At 40.5% G+C, this 19,723-nt stretch overlaps 1 protein-coding gene across 6 annotated transcripts in view; it reads left to right on the top strand.

Moving 5' to 3' along the window:
- The window catches only part of LTBP1 (latent transforming growth factor beta binding protein 1), a 324,664-nt gene that overhangs the window by 126,452 nt on the left and 178,489 nt on the right, over positions 1–19,723 (top strand). For all 6 annotated transcript variants that reach the window (XM_034764910.1, XM_034764911.1, XM_034764912.1 and 3 more), the window contains one exon: positions 17,051–17,275. In XM_034764910.1, coding sequence (XP_034620801.1) covers positions 17,051–17,275 — 225 coding nt within the window. The remainder of the gene's footprint in view (positions 1–17,050; positions 17,276–19,723) is intronic.

Raw genomic sequence — 19,723 nt, 5'->3', positions numbered from 1 at the left:
CATAGAGCTAGTATTTTATCAGTATCAAGTGTGCAGTCCAGATTCAAGGCTTACATTTAGGGCTAAATTAATAAAAAAAAATTATTTGAAAGGCTGGGTCATTCCAGGCATCTTTCTATGCACTTTTTTTTTAATACAGTACACAAGACCTTCTCTTGCCATTTTAAGCAAGGAAACATCTGTACTCACCACTTGGAGCCTTCAGGAAACTTCAAGCTGTGCAATAGTTAACCTATGTAATTGCTTCATCTTATTTTTGTTCTGTTTGTCACTCCTTGCCCTTTCCTTTTCCCTCCTTTTGCTTGTCACACTCACTTGCTGTGTCTTATCTCAGTTTAGTTTGTAAACTCTTTGAGGTAAGGACTGTGACACAAATGTCTTTGTATGGCATCTGGCACAATGAGACCCTGATCCTGATCTTGCACCAGCAAAGTGAATGGGAGCAGGCCAATAGATAGCAAAAGCCTAAAGTCTCTGATGGGATCAGCCATAATAATAAACACAGTTTTTGTTACTGTGCATGCTAATCAATCCTTTGTGAAAGAGTCAAAAACAATCCCAAGCACTTACTACAACTACATTTTTCTTGACAGCAGCCGTGAATGAATGCAGATGTTTATTTTTTCAGACTGTCTTAAAAGTTTTCTTATGATAGTTTGTTCAAAGGGAGTATTAATATTTGCAACTTGCTGAAGTGCAGTAGTATGGGTACAGCCTCATGACCATGCTCTTGAACTGCTCAAGAAAGCTTTGTGTGCTCTTTTTTTATTCATTCATACTGTTGGAATAGTACAGGATAGATTTGAATGGCTACTGTACATTCAGGAATATGAGTGCAAGTGTAAACATTGATTAAAGTGTTTTGAATGGATGATAACCCTGTTGCAGAGGTGCATGTTTTTAGTACATTTCTGATTGTTATTTGCATGCATGCATAGTATATTTTCCCTTCCCACCCATCACCAATCCCTTGGTTCCTTCCCCCCTAGACTCCAGGATTTCAGTCTTTCCCTCCACTGTCTTGCCTGTCACCTATTCCCCATGACCTAATTCACTACTCAAACTCTGTCTTAGAACCTCATGTCCCATCAGTTCCTAAAGCCATCCCCCAGTAAAACTTTCTGTTTTTCCTCAACATAATCTATGTCAGGAAATTTCAAATTCCCTTCATGCTATTACTCATGATTCTGAACTGGCCCGGGAGAGTTTGGTTCATGGATCCTTCTTTATATGCCAAAGGGGATTCACTTGAAAGGGATCATCCTCACTTTATTCTTTGCGCAAACTTTCTCCAAAAAAGTTGGTATTGTGGTAGTATTACCCACTGACATAATTGGAGGGACGCCTTCTCATGTTTCAGATACTGGTGAGAGCAGGTGCACTTTGCTGGGTTTGTAACATGACTCCACAGTGTAGTTACTGCTCCTGATGATATTTCAAGATCCTCCCTCAGGGTGCCTGTGTGGCTTTGTGTTGCACAGCTGCATTGATCTCTGCCTCAAACCACTCTACGCTGTTACTTTTTTACTCCATACAAAGCTTCCAACAGGCCTTCTAGAAACTTTCAGGCAGGGGAACTACATTCTGGTAGGAGAATGTTATAATGGCAGGGGAGCAGTTGCATTAATGGTACAACCGCTTCCACCAGCTCTCAGATCATAGTGATGTGGAGCCTTTAAAGAGCTAGTGTCACTATAGTCATGCTATTAAATAACCAGATAGCCAATACGTGTGGGACTCCTGCCCTCCCAACTCTGTGTATCCACTGAAACATGTGGACTCAGAACTTGGAAGGAGGAGAGTTCTGTGTACCTGTGTTGCCCTGATGTCAAAACATGGAAGGGGGCTTTCTCTATAGTGGCAAAAGCAGATACAATAATGCCTGTGTACCAGGTATGCCCATTTAACAGTCAAAATGTTTGCTGTCAGTTGAAGTACGGATTTACGTTTTGGACTCTTATTTTGAGTGTTAATAAACAGAGAGAATTATTAATATTAATGAACAGTATATGGGTGTTCTATATAGGGTAGGGAGGGACTTTAAAGTGTTAGGAACATAGAAATTGTCACCGTGGATGAAACCCACTGTTCATTTAGTCTAGTATCCTTTCTCTGACAATGGCCAGCACCTGATTCTTCAGAGGAAGGCACAAGAAACCCCACAATAAACAGATGTGGGAAAATCTGCCAAAGGTCTCATCCTAATCCCTAATATTTAAAGATTGTTTTAAGATCTGAATGTGACAATAGGGTAAAAGTAACACGTCTTGTACTTTCATATTATTTAACTGCAACATCTCTACTTTTATATTTTGATATATATAGTATTATTTTCATGTTTGTTTATATAAAAAGAAACTTTTAGTAAGATCAAAATTAATGTATTTCTTGGGATTATTTGACATAATTTTTACTCTTCAAAAGTCTATCATCCCAATATAAATTTCTTTACTTTTTGCTGTAGGGAAATGTTTAGAACCTAAGACTTGGTAATAAACCTGTGCTATTATGATACATGTAGAGAACACATAATGGTGTGTTGTGGTACCAAGGTTTGAATGGCATGGGCTTGGGATGACAATAATTCTTGAAATTGGCAAAGCAATTAATAAGTTTTGCAGGACATCCCAAAGTAATACCTATAAAACCTTTATACCACAACACACATGTATTCTGTTTGACACTTATTTTGCAAAAAATTGGTACTCTTTCATATCCTTCCACACCCAGGCTTCCTAAGAACTGTGAGTCCAACTGCACGTGTTTTGCAGGGAGAGGAAATGATTACTGATGTGGTGACAGATATGGCAATTTCCTGCATATCCTTGGGAGACCTTATTGAATTAAGTTTAAGTATCTTTGGGGTCCATTGTTTAAATGAATTGTTTATGTATGATTATGTTCTACTCCATGGAGGAGGGTTATCACAGCTCCTCCAGGAATTAAAGCTAGTGGGTGGTAATTAAGGCGAATCAGCCAGGTTGCAACCCCCCAGAGGAGATGTCCCTTGCTGGGGAGGCTTGCATATACTAGTTCAAACTGAATTCTCCAGAGATCAACAGAGAAAGAAAGGACTATTGGATAAATATCCTGAGTTTAAACTGACTCAGGGCCTTCTTTCTGACCCGTCAAATGGATGGGAACTTCTGTCCGAAGGAATAGGGGACCAAGCCTCGTGGAAGGGTTGAAAAGACTGACACCTACCTGAGCCCAAGGCTGGAGTCAGAGTAACCTCTGGTAAGCTTTTGTGCTTGCTTAGAAAGAGTTGTATGGCAACTTGTAACTGCTGGCAACTACGCCATTCATAGCCCTGGAGCAGGGCCGCCCAGAGGATTCAGGGGGTCTGGGGCAAAGCAGGGGGGCTGTGGTGCTTGTACTCACCTGGTGGCGGTCCAGGTCTTCGGCGGCATTTCGGCGGCGGGGGGCCATTCAGTCGCTCCGTGTCTTCAGCAGCACTGAAGGGCCCCCCGCTGCTGAAATGCCGCTGAAGACCTGGACCGCCGCTGGGCCAGGGCTCGTGGGGCCCAGAGCCTGGAGCAAATTACCCCACTTCTCCCTCCCCCCCCCCCCCCCCCGGGCAGCCCTGCCCTGGAGAGAAAGCAAAGTGCAGCTGCTTGCCTTTTAGGCAGTCTGGCTTTCTGGAGATATCACAGTGTGCCTAGGGAACTGTGCAGCCTGGAAGATTTCTTGGTCAGGAGGGAGAGATGTGGGTCTCCACCCAAAAGAGGTGGTGGGTGAGGAGCTTGGAACCCAGAGTGGGTGCCCTTGTGGACGAGGGGGGAATACAGGTGCAGTTACCCTGAACTGTGACAGATACATTTAAGAAATCACTAAAAATGACTAGCGGAGATTTTCTGTACATGCTGATGTTATTTAGGTCTGACATCCTGCAGTTTAGCGGGGCAAAAGCACAGGCCTTATATCCTTCAATAGTGGAGGTGTTTTAGGGAGATTCCCAACTTTGTATTAGTGAAGAAATTTCAGACCCACTCTCCTCTCATATTACACTAATGTAGGTCAGGATTAACTCCACTGGAGTCAATGGAGTTGCAATGGTTTAAAACCAATGTAACTAAACAGAGAATCCCAAAGCACGTTTTGTCTCCCCTCCCCTCTTTGCACTTCAAATTGTGGTTGTTTGAAGCTGCTCAGATGTTTGGAATGATACAAGTATACTTAGAAAGGCTGGATTAGTAGGCAAACTGAACGTGATGTGGTCAGAGTTGTATGATGAATGTTTTCACAATTTATTATGTGAATATTACTACCACATGTGAGTATATTTACAGCAAATGACAAATTTAAAAATAATATATTATTATTTTTATTTTTAAAGTAAAAATAGTCTCATTGTAGTCTTGGGTTTTACCACTACTGGTGAAGAGGGTTTTTCCCCCCTGCAGAGTAATGCATGTAGAGGAAACAAAATCATCACTCTAAAGAGAACTGGATAGCCATAGAGATTGGTATAGAGAGACAGAGCTGTTTCCCCTCTAGGTTACCAGTTTGATTCCAGCTCCACATTAGTAGTGTAACCTTATGTTCAATGTCCTATATGAAATATGTAGGCTGTTTTGGCCTGGTTCCAAGAGTACAGGTGGCCACCTCACAATTGACGTTAATTGGTATCTTTATTGGTAGTCTCATCAGAGAGACCAGTGATTAAATTGGTATGAATGAGAGGTATCCCCTCCAGAAAAGGGGTTAAGATTCATTTAATTTCAATACAGAAGTCTTGTACTGTCACTGCCTCTGTTGAATGAGCTCCTGCTCTGAGAATTAATATTGTGTTTTAGTTTGGAACCTTTTATCAGCACTAAATTCACTTTAAATGTTAAAGTAAAGAAAAGAAGTCATCACCCTTTTAATGAATAGCCTGTTTTCAACAACCCTTATTAAAGTCAATCGCTGCAAGAGAATAGTTTCTATTTTTTTCATAATCCAATTTGGGGAGTGGAGGGCAAATTTTAAATAGGCCACATGGGTTTCATATAAACATCTCCCTTTCATACCATGAATGAACTGAATCTTCCATTGGTGGTGTTACTGATAGCCAGCCCTAAAAATTGAAAGCATGTGATGTATTGTATGCTAATCATTTAAAACCTGCAAATTTTCTTAAGAACTTGCATAGTTCATAGTCAGACAACCTGCAAGATAGCCCCTTTTGAAGCAGTACAAAAACTATTTTCATTGATTTCATGAGGCTCAATAATGGCAACCTCTGGCTAGTTAAAATTAAGGATTCTCTACTGATATCCCAGGAACCTGGATTATTAAAAATTTGATGGACTACATTTTATGGCATACAGTGTATGCCACATTTTTGAGGAGGCCTGTTATATCCTCCATATTTGTGGGCACAAATCATGTACTTAGCCCTCCAATTGTTGAGAGTTTTGTTCACATTAATCACACACAAAAAAAAAAAAAAAAGGCAGGATCAGTTTTTGCAGGTGCAAACTGTGTCTGCAGAAAATGAATTTGCCCTTTCCAAATTTGACTCTGTGGGCAAGTGGCTGGAGATGGACAACTGAGAATTCTCCATGTTTAGGGGATCTCTCTGCTGGCAAAGCCACCTCCCCCACCAGCCCTATCTCACCCTCAGGCTAAGGGGAGGGAGTGAGCAAGTGGGAGGGAGGGAACTACCTTCTGTCCTCCACTGATGTAAAGACCTTGAGTGCATAAGTTAGAGCTGTTCTTTGAAGCTCTAATTTGTGCTGGAGCCAAGTGGTCTAGATTAAGAATCCACAACTGACTCCTGGATGGCCCCCTGTCTCTGTTCCGTTTGATCTGACACTGCTTCAAGATCTATGGCGACAGCTATAGTGATACACCAAGAATCTTGGCTACATCTTCCGGGGCTCCCCAGAGAGGTACAGAATACCATGCAGGACTTGCCCTTTGATACAATCAGTCTTTTTCTCCAGAAGACACATGAGTCTTTACATTTGTTGAAGGACTCCAGGGTAAACCTCCCCTTCATGGGCATATACATGACAGCCCCAAAGAGGAAGTACCATAAAAAGTCTTACAAGCCAAGGCCTTTACATCTGCCCTTCTACCACCAATGCTCTTAGAAGCCACCTCGCAAAAGGCAGCAGGTACAAAAGTTCAGATACAATGCCCCACCCACCTCTACTGCAGCTACGCAACTTCACCCTCCAACCAAAAGGTACTTTTGATGGGACGCTCGAGAGCTTCAAACCATTTCTGGTGACATCTCCACTTGACTCCCAGATCTGCTTTGGTTGATGTCTAGCATGATTTTCCCACAATTGGAGGACAATAACAATGGACAAATGACTGTTAGATATTATCAACTCTAGATACACCATCATGTTCTCTCAGTCGCTCTTCAGGGATCACTCTTATGAGGAGATCTTCTTTCAGGAGGTAGAACCCCTCTTACAATAGGGACCATTAGAGCAGTTACCCCTCAATAACAAGGAGGAGGGTTTTACTCCAAATATTTTCTAGTCCCCCAAAAGATAGGAGGGTTCATGCCTATCCTTGACGTGCAACGACTCAGTATTTTTATTTGCAAGATAAAATTCCACATAAAATTCACGTTGGCATCAATTGTACCAACCCTAGAAAAAGATATATGGTTGATAACTCTTGATATGAAAGACGTTTACTTTCACATCACTGTTCACTCTTCTCAGATTAGTGGTGGGCCACAACTTCTGTCAATACAGGGTATTCCCATTCAGCCTTGTAAATGCACCCAGAGTCATCATGGAAGTGTTGTCTTAGTAGCAGCACATGATTCCACTATCTTCCTGTGTCTGGATGACTGGCTTCTCACAGGCAAGGCACATCAAGAAATCATAGCATCACTGCCCCATCTCCTAACAGCCCTAGGAGATGTGAAAATAGAGAAGTCCACCCTGACTCTGACCCAGACAATAGATTCATAGGCGTGACCTTAGATTCAATCAAGGCAAAGACTCAGTCAAGGCAAATCTTAGACTCAGTCAAGGCGTGACCTTAGACTCAGTCAAGGCAAATCTCCCTATGGACAGATTCCAGGCCATGGGCAGACTGGTAGATACACAACCTTCAGACATAGGACTAGGTGGGCCTTGCACTCTTGAGTCATGTGGTGTCATGTACTTACCTAAAGCCGTTTGTCAGACACCACCTCTGCTGCCTACTGGCTTGCTTTCAAACAGTATATGTACTGAGCAAACACAGCCTGAACATTGTAGTGACAGTCTCTATCAACATAAGGACCTCTCTGATCTTGTGTGAGGATCCAGCATAAGTGTGTGTGGGCATTCCTCTCCTGTGTCCTCCTTCCAACAGGACAATAATCACAGATGCCTCTTTGTTAGGGTAGGAGGCTCACATGGATGGTCACACAGCACTGGGCTCTTCAACACCCTGGGAAACCATGATGCACATAAACCTGGAACTCAGATCAATCTGAGAAGCATGCAGAGCATTCTTACCATTAATCCAATCTCACTACATTCTCATAATGTCAGACAATATGGCAATCATATTCTACATAAACAGGGAGGGGCGAGATCCAATCTGATGTATGAGGAAGCGGTCAATCTGTGGAACTGTTGTATCAAGAACCAGATCACCCTATCATCAGTGTACCTCCTAGGAATCCATAATTTACTGGCAGACAGCCTCAGCAGGTACATTGTCACCAACCATGAGTGGGAATTACATAGTTCAGTGGTGAACCCCCACCTGGTATCTTTTCATCACTCAGACAAACAGGACATGCAACATATACTGCTCCAGGGGAGTTCAGGACCAGTTTTCCAGGTGATGCTCTCCTACTTCCTTGGACAGACCGCCTAAACTATGCCTTTCCTCTTATCCCACTTCTTGCTTAAATACTGTGGAAGATTTGACACGACAGAGTATGAGTCATTCTCATCATGCCTAGATGGCCAAGGCAGTTCTGGTTTCCAGTTCCCCATGCACATGTCAGCTCAACTGCCAATCAGCATTCCTTTCCTTCCAGATCTTTTGACTCAAGAGAATGGCAAGATCAGATATCCCAACCCAGAAACTTTTTATCACACCGCTTGGTGTTTGGATGGGCGTTAGATTGAGAATGTTCCTGCTCCCACAATGTGCAAGCTGTCCTTACTAATAGTAGAAAGGGCTCTACATGAAACTCTTACTTTGTCAAGTGGAAGCACTTCTCTATCTGGGCCCAGTGGCTCTGTATATCTTTGACACTTATACAGAAACAAAACGGCATCTTCTATCTATGCACCTCACATACATGGTGTATTCAAGGTCATCCTGATGGGAGTGGAATCATGCCGGCGGGGACAAGGAACTGGTACTTGGAAAAAATCAGGATTGAATTTCTGGTAACTTCACTTTTTCTCTTGTATGTGCACTAGTGACTCTTCTTATACCTGATATAAAAGATCATGAGAAGTAGGTTCCAGTCCTGCAGTCTGATCCTTCTGGGTGGCCTGCACTCTAGCAGAATCCCATTGACTTCCAGTGGGACTTGACGAAGGCAATACAATTCTTCCTTATGGATCAGATTGCAAGTTTGGGGCCCTCTCTTGGAAAATTCTGTCTCTGAGCCAAACCCTATATGCCCTACTCACCTGAGTAGTCCCAATAAATTTAGTTAAACTTCTTACATGAGTTAAGGCTAAAAGGACCTGAGCCAATGTATACTAGTTTATTTTGTTTTTCATACGGCCCAAACCCTATCAGCCTATGATTAAGACACCGATCACGTCTCATTATTTTCATATGATATACTTTAGTCAAACACAAGTTATTGCGCTCGCTATAGGGGTATCTGGATGAAATTTAATGGCCTGTGATATACAGAAGGTCAGATTAGATGACTTAATGGTTTCTTCTGGCCTTAAACTCTATGAATCTATGAAAATTCAACCAAATGTCATTGATTTAGATTTTTAAAATGTAGCTCTCAAAGCTTGAGGTACATGTTCAAATTAATTTAAAAATACATACAAAATTTCTAGATGACTTTCTGACTACATTAATTATCTTTTCCAATTTAGTGGCCCAAAACTTTCCCCTCAATCCACCCAACACTATTCAGCACACCTGTTAGAGAGAGCCTGGGAAAATAATTCTTAAAGTGTGTTCGGAAAGTCAGCAAACTGAGACTCTGCTGTAGCATCCATGGGTTAGAATGCCAAAGCCTTCTTTGGTAACTTGCTGTTCCTACCCTCCTCACATTTAAATCTGGGAGCTATTAGTTCATGTGCCTCAGCTGGCCTCAACCACCACAATATGACATGAGAGAAGCAATTTCTATGGCAGTTTACCATCTCCCTAAAACAGTCCTTTCACTGAAGCCCAAAATCCCTGTCAAATTGTAAAATTCAAGGTGTTCTTTGGGGCAAAATAGCAGGTTCCACTCTTTGGGTTCCATGTTCACCTCTCAGTCATTAACAGAAACACGCTTGTATAAGGGGGAGTTCTGCATCTGTGGCATATTTCCCTCTTCCCTCAGCGTTGAAGTTTCAGGTCTTTGGAGGTGCTGGGAAAAGGAAAGAGGTAAATTCTCCTCTTAAAAAATCCTAAATTCTCCCCAACAGAGTCCTTGAGCCCAGCTATAGAAATGAAAATAGTGCAATATTTTCTGAAAATACACATGGTTGCAATTGTAATAAGGCAGAGTTAAGGTTATGATGGTTGTTTAAATATGAGTCAGTATCTTGTTTGGGAAATTTAGCCTTTGCGCTGCATATCATGCATATCTAACATTGTGTTGCTTTTTTTAACACTAACAGTCTTGAAGTAGAATGTCTGAAGCTTTATCTTCACCTTTAGAGGGGTTTGTGTGTGTGTTGGGGGGGAACTAATAAGTGATACCACTCCTGATTGATGTAATCATCTTTCTTTTTTCCTATTTCCAGTGCAAAATTTAGAAAATAATTATTTTATCTATTTAAAATAACAACTTTCAAATGCCCAAACAAGGTCTTGATATTTTTTAAAAAATTATAAACTTATTTCAGCACTGCTCTTTGTGGTTAATTCTCTTGCTTTGTTCTTCTGTTTTCTCTCTTAAAACATGCATAATCATGACAGGACTGGCACCACAAAGCTTGTTGTATTTGGCAATAATTTGTTTCCCTTATCTGGATAAAACACAGTACTATGACATCAATGTTTACCCATTTGGGACTGGGATTATTACTTTGTCAAACATCCCACTGGTACTAAACATTGCTTAACTATGATGAAACGGATCATCAGCTGATATAAATCAGCAAAGCTCCAGTGAAGATATGCTGATTTACACTAGCTAAGAATCTGGCCCAATATCTATCCTCTTGTGCTTACCATATCAGCAGATTTAAAGTAGATTCCTTGTCTGAGTTTAGTCTGCGGCCCAAGAAAATGTTGTGGTAGACTTTGTCTTTGTCCCTACTGGAAACATCTAAAGTACCTTCATCAACACACTCCTAGTTTTAAGGATATCTCTAATAGCAAATCATGGTGTTCAATGTTTATATTCTCTTTTGAACAGCTTCTTGTTATAATTTGTGTAATCCTTCTGTCAGGTGGTTAATGGAAGCAAAAAGGGCTGGGTTCAGTAAATGTAGGGTCCCTCTTCACCAATAATGTAACTGGTTTGAGCTGCCAACCTAGAAACCAGGGAAAACTAAATGCACCCTTTTGGGGTACAGACAGAACTTCCCCACTCGCAAGCACTCTGAGACTAGACAAATAAGGAAATCTTTATTAGTGGAAAGGGAACATAGTCATTAACTTGAGAAAACACAGAAACCGAATATATATGTGAATAAAGAATAAAATGCTCCTTTCCAGTAACTTTGGCAGTAGTCCATCTAATTCCCTTCCCACTGCCCGTGAGAATGTGTCCCACAAGAAATAGTCCAATGGCTGCACCACTTCCCCCATTCACCAAACCCCACTCACGGTTTGGATCAGCGAGTAGCAGTAGTCGGAATTGTAGGTAGATAGCCTATGCAAACAAAGCTCCCTATTGCAGCACTTTTCCCTTTTTACCAATAGATGGGATACAGAGCTTTTTCCCCCTCTGGTGCTTCTGGCCATTGGGCTTACATTTGGAAAAAATGTTTACTTCCAAGAATAATATTTTTGTTATATATTCACCTTTAAAAAATAATCATCTAGGTACTGCATTAAAACGTCTCCGAGAAAGAGTTTTGTCTGTGGGTATGTTTTCACAGTAATCAGAAGCGCAGCTGCAGCACGTGTAAACGTACCCGAACTAGCTCAAGTAACAATAGCAGAGAAGCTACAGCAGCACAGACTTCAGCACAGGCTAGCTGCTCCTGAATACATGCCTAGGATTCCAGGCAAGCTTGTACAGACTATGCTGAAGTTCCTGCTGCCACGATTTCACTGCTGCTGTTGTTTGATCTAGCTAGATCAAAGCTAAATTGGGTATATCTACACGTGCTGCAATCACACCTCTGATTGCTGCGTAGATATACCATTTGTATGGATTTGGGGATAAATACATTGGTGAGTCTAGAGATTAATGTACCATTAAATTGGTGCAATTTACTATTTCTTCTGTCCTCCCCTCTCCATCTCCATGATCAATGTTTGTAACACGAGACATACGTAGACTCTATTAGACATACCTAGATTCATTCCTACTCACCAACCTGTAACAACCTCCACCTCTTTACCCATCATTTCTGAATTTGAGCATGAGTCTAAGGGCTTGGCTACACTTGCGAGGTAGTGCGCATTAAAGCAGCCCCGGGCGCACTAGCTCCCTCCTCGTCCACACTGGCAAGGCACGTAGAGCGCTCTGACTCCGCAGCTAGAGCACTCCTGGTACTCCACCTCAGCGAGAGGAATAACATTTGCTGCGCCTTGGCTACAAGTCCCTGGCATCAGTGTGAACGAGGTGTTGCATTACTGCGCTCTGATCAGCCTCCAGAAAACTCCCATAAGCCCCTTAAGTCAAGTGTCCACTCTTGTCATTGTTTTGAATCACTGTAGGAATGAGGATATGCCCTTTGAAAGCTCCGTTTCTGACAGCTGGTTGCTTATCTGCTCCGAGACAAAGCAACCATTAGTGTGGAATGCTGTGTGAGAGAGAGAGAGAGAGCAGGGGGAAGGGGGAGGTCTGCTGCTGTCTGAACTTACAAGACAGCATGCTGACATGCTCTCAGCCCCCCAAAAACCCACTCTCTCTCCCCCCACATACACACAACACACTCCTTGTAACATTCCACCCCACCCCCCCATTTGAAAAGCACGTTGCAGTCACTTGCATGCTGGGATAGCTGCCCATAATGCACCGCTCCCAATGCTACTGCAAGTGCTGCAAATGTGGCCATGCCAGTGCGCTTGCAGCTGTCAGTGGGGATAGACTGCAGCAGTTTCCCTACTGCGCTCTACGAAGGCTGGTTTAACTCAAAGCGCTCTACATCTGCAAGTGTAGCCATGCTCTAAGTATAAAGGAATCTAATATGGTGTAATTCAGCCTTTTGAGGGGTCAGAAGAGAGGAATGTAGCAAGAAAAACAATAAATGGGAGTACATGAATATGCAATTTGAAGTATACCACCACCTACTTTAATTTAAACATCAAGGAGCCAGAAGGTATAAGTTACACCTAGTTAGACTCTCTTGTAATCAGAAAATGAGAATAGGTCTTGAATATAAAGGAACATTGGACCACCATACACATCACCTCTGACTTTGGTCTTTTGTCTAAAAATGTATGGTATGTAAAGAATTTGAGTTAGAGGAACTTAGTGCGCACTGATTTGTCACTTCTGTTAAAACAAGTGTCTTTTCCAGTCTATGAGAAATTGCATTCATTGTATTTCTGTACTACTCCCTGTGCTTTTTAAGTGCTTAGCAAAATTTCCTAACACAGGAGAAAGAATGACAAGCCTCCATCTCTGCATATGTATTAGTGCTGGACAATTTGGAACCCTCAGAAAAAAATCTGCTAGTTTCTGATACATGCAATGGAAATACAATTTTTAATTAAAAGTATTGCAGTTTTCTTGAGAGAGCCTGCCCTGTGCATTTTATGCACAGTATCTGGGATTAAGTACTTTTATAGGTGACTAAATTTGAGTGGTTGTTAACTTGTAAAAAGAAAAGGCAAAGATTAATGGGGAAGTGCAGGGAATTACCTTATATGTGTATTTGGAAAAGGACACAAGGGGATGGGAAACTTTTTGACAGCCATCTTCAGCTGATTCTTTGTTACAGGCAAGGAGTTTCCATCCATGTTTAGGGTTTAATTAGATAAGTATGGGCTATTTTCTGAGGATTAGGAGGAATTGGGTCCCAAGAATTTGGTTTGTTGCACATTATTTTGATTGGATTAAAAATTTCAAACTTGAGTACAGTATTAAGTTTACTTGGAACTCTTTAGAGGAGTTTAGAGTCATGAAAACAAATTACATGATGTAATTGCAGTGACAAACTAGGTCTCAATTGTTTCATACCTTCCGTGCTCTCGATTCCAGCCCCTCTGCTTTGCCAGGATTTGTCCTGCAAATACTAAAGATCTCCCAGGCCAGGTTTCTCTTTCTACCACTTGTCCTGACTCACCAAGACACAAGATGGAGGGGTCTCACCAAATCTTCTATGACTGGCTGATTTTGAACTGTGATTGCCCAGCCAGAGCACTTAGTAGCACTCACAGAAATTAAAGCCAATTACCAATTAACCACGGGAGGATTAGGAGAGTATTTTTAATTTTTATCCATTCCCCAATCCAGTTTTAAATGAAACCTGGTACCTTTTAAAATGATAGATTCATTTATGAATCAAGCACAAATCTTGATTTGCTCCATCCCATAGTGATGGATCATTAATAGATGTTGGACAGTTTTGGCACCTAACTTGGTAAGTGTATATTTTGAAACAGGTAGTTTATTTTGCAAATTAGTCTCTCTTTCTCTCTTCTTTTCCCCCTTGCTTGTGGGTTATCTGTCAGCAGACTGAAATTTCTTCTATGTTATTTTATACTCCTATTCCTCCACATTGTTATTACTAGACTATAAATAGCTAGGTGATTCCATCATTACAGTGAAGGTTTTCCTTTCCTTCAAATACAATTATAACAATGAGCCCAGGGATAAACAGGTTATAGTTTCAAGAGGTCCTTTGTCTGGATGCTGCTCATCAGTGTTTATGCAAAAAACTATATGTTTTGTTTAAGTTCCTTAAGCTTAATGGCAAAATAAAACAAAAAAGTGTTTGACCAGAACGTGAGCTGTTCAAAGAAATACTGGCTTCAAAATGAATTTATATTTGCAGAGGTCTCTTCCCCAGGGCACTTTGCTCTTTATTAACCTGTATTTCCCAGATGGTTGAAAAAGAGGCCAGAGTAGCTGTTTTCTTTCTGCTGCCCCCAAGTACCTCTTGTTCTTTTGAGTCTATTTTATCCGCATGATAATCCTGTCATTCCAACTCTGCAGAAATTACAGCAGCAGAACTGGGCAGCCTATTCACAAAAAGCAATTAATTAACCAACAATTTAAGATGTGAGTCCAGAATCTACTCTCTGTTAGACTAGTCTCAAGCTAGAATAGGTCAGTTGACTTCAGAGGAGTTGCTATAGATTTATTCTGGATTAACTGAATTTGCCCCATTATTTCAGTACCTAAAGAGACAGAACTGACAAGAATGACAGGTTTCTTATGCGTTAGGAGCACCTCAGTGAGAAACCAGTTCCCACTTTCTAGTTTCCTAGACTGCCTCTCTGCTGATGCAGCCTTACAGAGAATTGTATTTGGAATTTTTCACTGTACTCCCTTGTGATCTAAAACCAATATCACATTAACATTGCACACACTGCCTCATTGTTGCAAAATATTTTCAGAACAGTTATTACTTGTGCAAGAACTCAAACATGATTCTGTTTTAGGCCCCAATCCTGCAAAGGGATCAGAGCATATAGAAACCTGGGGTCCCCCTGATGTCATGCTCTTGCACTAGACGTGTTAATTTTTGGCTGCTCACAGAGAAGCTGATTTTTTTAAGAAATGCCAAAAACCTTTGAGGAAAAGCAATTTTATGTGTTTCAGTCACTGCTTAAATCAGAAACATTTCTCCTTTCTCTGAAATGATTACTTTTCTGTAAAGACAGCTGTTTTTTCCAGCTAAGCCACAACAACAGTTTGCTGGTACACACCATAAGGCATGGGTTAAAGCAATCAGTATTCTGAAAGCTGCTAGCTCTTTTTATGCTCATTTATAGTGCTACAGTTTGTAGTCCTTTTATAATCAGTTCCTATAAAATGAAAATGATAAGCAGACAACAATTATTATATATATATTTGTATAATAGAATGGAAAAACATTTTAGATTGTTTACATTTGTATGTCGATATAGTAAAATCTATCCAGTGATTGGGCAAACAAGTTCCAAATCCTGTCAATATAATGTGGTTATACTTCTGACAAGAGCCAATCCAATTGCTTATTTTTCCAATGCTTTTTATACTCCAAATGAATTACGCAGCTCAGTTGGAACTCTTGTGACTTCTAAATCTCCTAGTTTATCTTGTTACAACACACAACATGCAGATTCTTTTTCGAATACTGACCTTTTATAGTAGCTCTAAGATAGCAATATGCAGTGGTTGTCAAAAGATTACACCACTTGGGTTAGTACGGACAATGTACACATACAACCTGCCACTCTCTGAGGCTTTCAAATTACCTTGTAATTTAATACAATCAAACAGTTTAAATCTAACAAAATATCAAGACGTAAAAAGAAAAATTATGGCTTACAAGTGAATGCTATATTATCTCTCTAAGCCTTGGCTACACTTACCAGCTAGTTCGACGGCTGGAAATCGAAGTTCTGGGTTCGACTTATCGCGTCTAGTCTGGACGCGATAAGTCGAACCCGGAAGTGCTTGCCGTCGACTGCGGTACTCCAGCTCGGCGAGAGGAGTACCGCAGAGTCGACGGGGGAGCCTGCCTGCCGCGTGTGGACCAAGGTAAGTTCGAACTAAGGTACTTCGACTTCAGCTACGTTATTCACGTAGCTGAAGTTGCGTACCTTAGTTCGAATTGGGGGGGGTAGTGTAGACCAAGCCCAAGAATCTTATAGCTATGTAAAAAGAATAACACAAATGGCTTTAGCTTATCCTGAGCAACATTGTTTTGTATTTTCTGCTTGATTTAGTTTCTGAAAGTTTTTACAATACAACTAAACTATAGTAGATTCTAAAACACTATGCTATATTTTTAGAATGGAATGAACCTCAGATATAAAAGACCACTTATTGTTAAATATTCACTTTTATGGCTTGGGGATTTAATCTTGCACTTAATATTAATATTTTCTATGTTTGATCTGATAAATTATATAGACAGGAAAGTACAAGTTGGCACAGAAATAATCAGCCATAGGTAGGTGTTTATGTAGGTGTTAAAATATTTTTATAACTTGGAACTTAGGTTTCTTATATTATTGGAATAAAACTAGTTGGCATTTTAATTATCCTAATGGATGGTTATAAATCTTGGCTCATGTCAGAAAAAATATATATCTATAAAGCTACCCTGAATAGGAGACAAATTTTCAAAGAACAACCAGAGCACATGAGGGAAATGGGAAATTCACCCCAGCATTGTCTGATCTGGCAGTGTTTTATCCCTCTCTCCAGAGGGGGCACAGGCCTCAGGGTTTTCAGAAAGAGCTATATTTTCCAGGAAGTGGTACCCACACACAGAGGTTTACACAAGGGATGCTTCTAAACATAGCATTCTTTTTGTCATATGGTAAAATATAATCAATTAGGTTCCTAAGAAAGAAATACACACACTGTGCTTGATGTGAAGAGAGCCAAACACATGAACCACATAGAGGTAATAAGCAGAGTGGTTGGCCCTGCCACTAAGCAAGTAAAAACCTGTCTCAAATGGACAGCAATTCCACAAATGTCAGAAAAAGGAAGGCCCAGATCTCTCCCTTCTCTACTGCTATCAGTAGCACCATTATGTATCATCAGATAATGCTAAAAATAATCACAGCTGAAGAGAAAATAACATCTCTGTATTTTTTTCTTTTTTTTGCCTTTCAGTTATTTGTCACCTTCCGTGCATGAATGGTGGCCAGTGCAGTTCTAGAGATAAATGCCAGTGCCCTCCTAATTATACTGGTAAACTCTGTCAAATCCCAGCAAAGAATGCCAATACTCCAAAACTTTATCATCAACCACAGCAGGCAAGCAAGACCATTGGATCACATGTCATCCACTCTACGCATACTTTACCACTGACTATGCCCGGACAGCAAGGAGTAAAAGGTAACTTTTTTTCTCTCGTGGATGCTTTTCCCTTTGGAGCTAGTTTTACTTTCGAATTGTGGCTGTCAGACCAGTAATGATAACGACATCTGTCTACACAGTTTGAATCTAGATACCACAGCTTGACTCCAGAGCCTACCCGAATGATTGGAAGTCATTTTCCTTAGATGGTTGGAATAATAAGAAACACAGTGTTATTGAAATGAGTTTGATAAGGTAATTTTACTTTAATTCATGGTAGAATTTAGTCCAGATCACAGAATTAAAAAGGGTGCCACATTCTTTGGTATAACAAAGTTCTCTCCTGTCAGGTGCGTAGACAGATTTCACATGGGGGAAAGGACAGAAGACACTGTTCCAGAATGCAGTCTGTAATTTACCTGTGGCTGTTAAAGTGGCAAGTTATTAAGTTCCCACTAGTATTAGACAGAGAGTGGTTGCCTTCCACCATAATTAACTTGATGCTCAAATGAAAACAGAATCCATGTTTACCCTTACAATTTACCTCTCACTCTCAGTGAATTGTTGTATGCATAGGTTGTTTTTTGTTTGTGATCCTTTTAACTTACAGAGGCCAGGATACGGATCATAAATATCACTTCAGGAGTTTGAGAGAATTTCAGTGAAATACAACAATATTTCCAGTAAGGTTGATGAAATCACAGATAAGGTGCTACTGCTATCTAAACACTGAAAAGTATTTATTTAAAAACCAAATTAATCTGAGAAGAAAACCAGTAATCTTGCCCAAACTAAGAGATCAGAGTCACTTTCAGCCTGCTAGCTGCAACTGATGTGTTGATGATGCTTGACCTTGTTTGATAAAAAATGAACTCAGAGGATTATTTATCAATCTGTTTCATCCATGTTTGTTTTCTGGTTTTGTGGAGAGTCCCACAACTAAATTCTACAGTTCAGTAATTTAACACTAATTTTTTTGTTTGAATAACCAACCTGATTTTGACTGTAGTTGGTAACGTACAGCAAACTTTTCCATGTTGTTGCAACTGAATTAATAAATTTTAAAAATAATTTTCTGTTGGGATTAGATGTTCACAGTTACTTTCTGAATCACTTTGCTGAAAACAAACCCATCTTAATTGCATCTTTATGGCGGATATAATCTAACTTAATAACTATTATCAAAACAGGCAATAGCTGTGTGAGAAATACAAGTAGTCATCTACCTGGCAACATTAGAATGAGAAGGTACTCTTAAGCTCCATCTCCATTCTTCAGTAAATCAGACTCTGTGGGACTGCTACCCAATCCATTGGAAAATAGGTTATTTTACCAGTGTGGAAATACTAGACCTTATCTTGGGCTACCAAAATTACTTTGAACTTTTCTTTTAAACAAGAGGATCAAACTGCCATATACTTAATGTGACCAAGGCTTATTACTGTGAGCATTTCATTAGAAGTTAAGATATCCTGTATGAAATGGTGACCCATAAAGAAGAATAGCTCTTTTTATGTTTGGCCATAGTCATCCTTCAGATTTAATGTACAGGTAACTAGCTTGAAAAGTACAGCAAATTTCTTACTTATGTGAGGAATTTTCCTACCCCTTTGGAAGGAAGCTCCCCATCAAGGTCATCACCAGTCCCATTGCCTTTGCCTGCCATTTCCATGTCCAAGTGAGGACATTGACCAGTGGGGAGAGGAATGCTCCTTTTCTGGATAAGAGGATGAAATGTATTATCCGTAAGAGATTGCTAGAAAGCAAAGTTTAAGAGTGCAACTAGACAGGAATCAAAGACGTGGAGAAAGAGGGTCTTGGGGATAAACATTACCTGGGAGAAAGAACTTTCATCTTGATTTGTCACAGTCTTGATAGGGTGACCAGATGTCCCGATTTTATAGGGACAGTACCAATTTTGGGGTTTTTTTCTTATATAGGCTCTTATTATCCCCGACACCCTGTCCCGATTTTTCACACTTGCTGTCTGGTCACCCTACAGTCTTGAATTGGCTGAACATCTCTAGCAGAGCTAGATGGACTTATAGAAGCCGGCAAGGCATCTAAGTCAACATCAGCCTGCTGAGAACTGTTGAGTCAGAAAGAAGCCACAATACTAGCCTGAAAGTCCTGAAAGTGTCCACTTGCAATGTATTCATGTAAGTGAACCAGCTTTGTTTGCCAGAAATAGCCATGTTATGTTGTCTTCCTTATGTAGTTCAAAATGACATTAAAATAATTGTGTCAATTCCTAGTCAAAAGATTTTCCTGAGAGAGGGCTTACCTTTTTCCTTCTGGCAACATTTTCCCCTTTCCCTGTGTGCCTTGACAACAACAGACCTCTTATGGTATTAAGAAGTTCTGACTTTCTGATAGCAAGTGGAGAATTAAAAACCAGTAAAGCCGTGGAGGCATACTTACTGGGTTCCCATCAGCTAATTCCTGGGAACTCTGCCTACCCTAAAGCTGTGGCTTCTCAGACTTAAA

Source organism: Trachemys scripta, chromosome 3, assembly GCF_013100865.1.
Source record: "Trachemys scripta elegans isolate TJP31775 chromosome 3, CAS_Tse_1.0, whole genome shotgun sequence".
NCBI lineage: Eukaryota > Metazoa > Chordata > Testudines > Emydidae > Trachemys > Trachemys scripta.
Note: the sequence above shows the minus strand (reverse complement) of the source record. Positions and strands in the feature narration are given on the sequence as shown.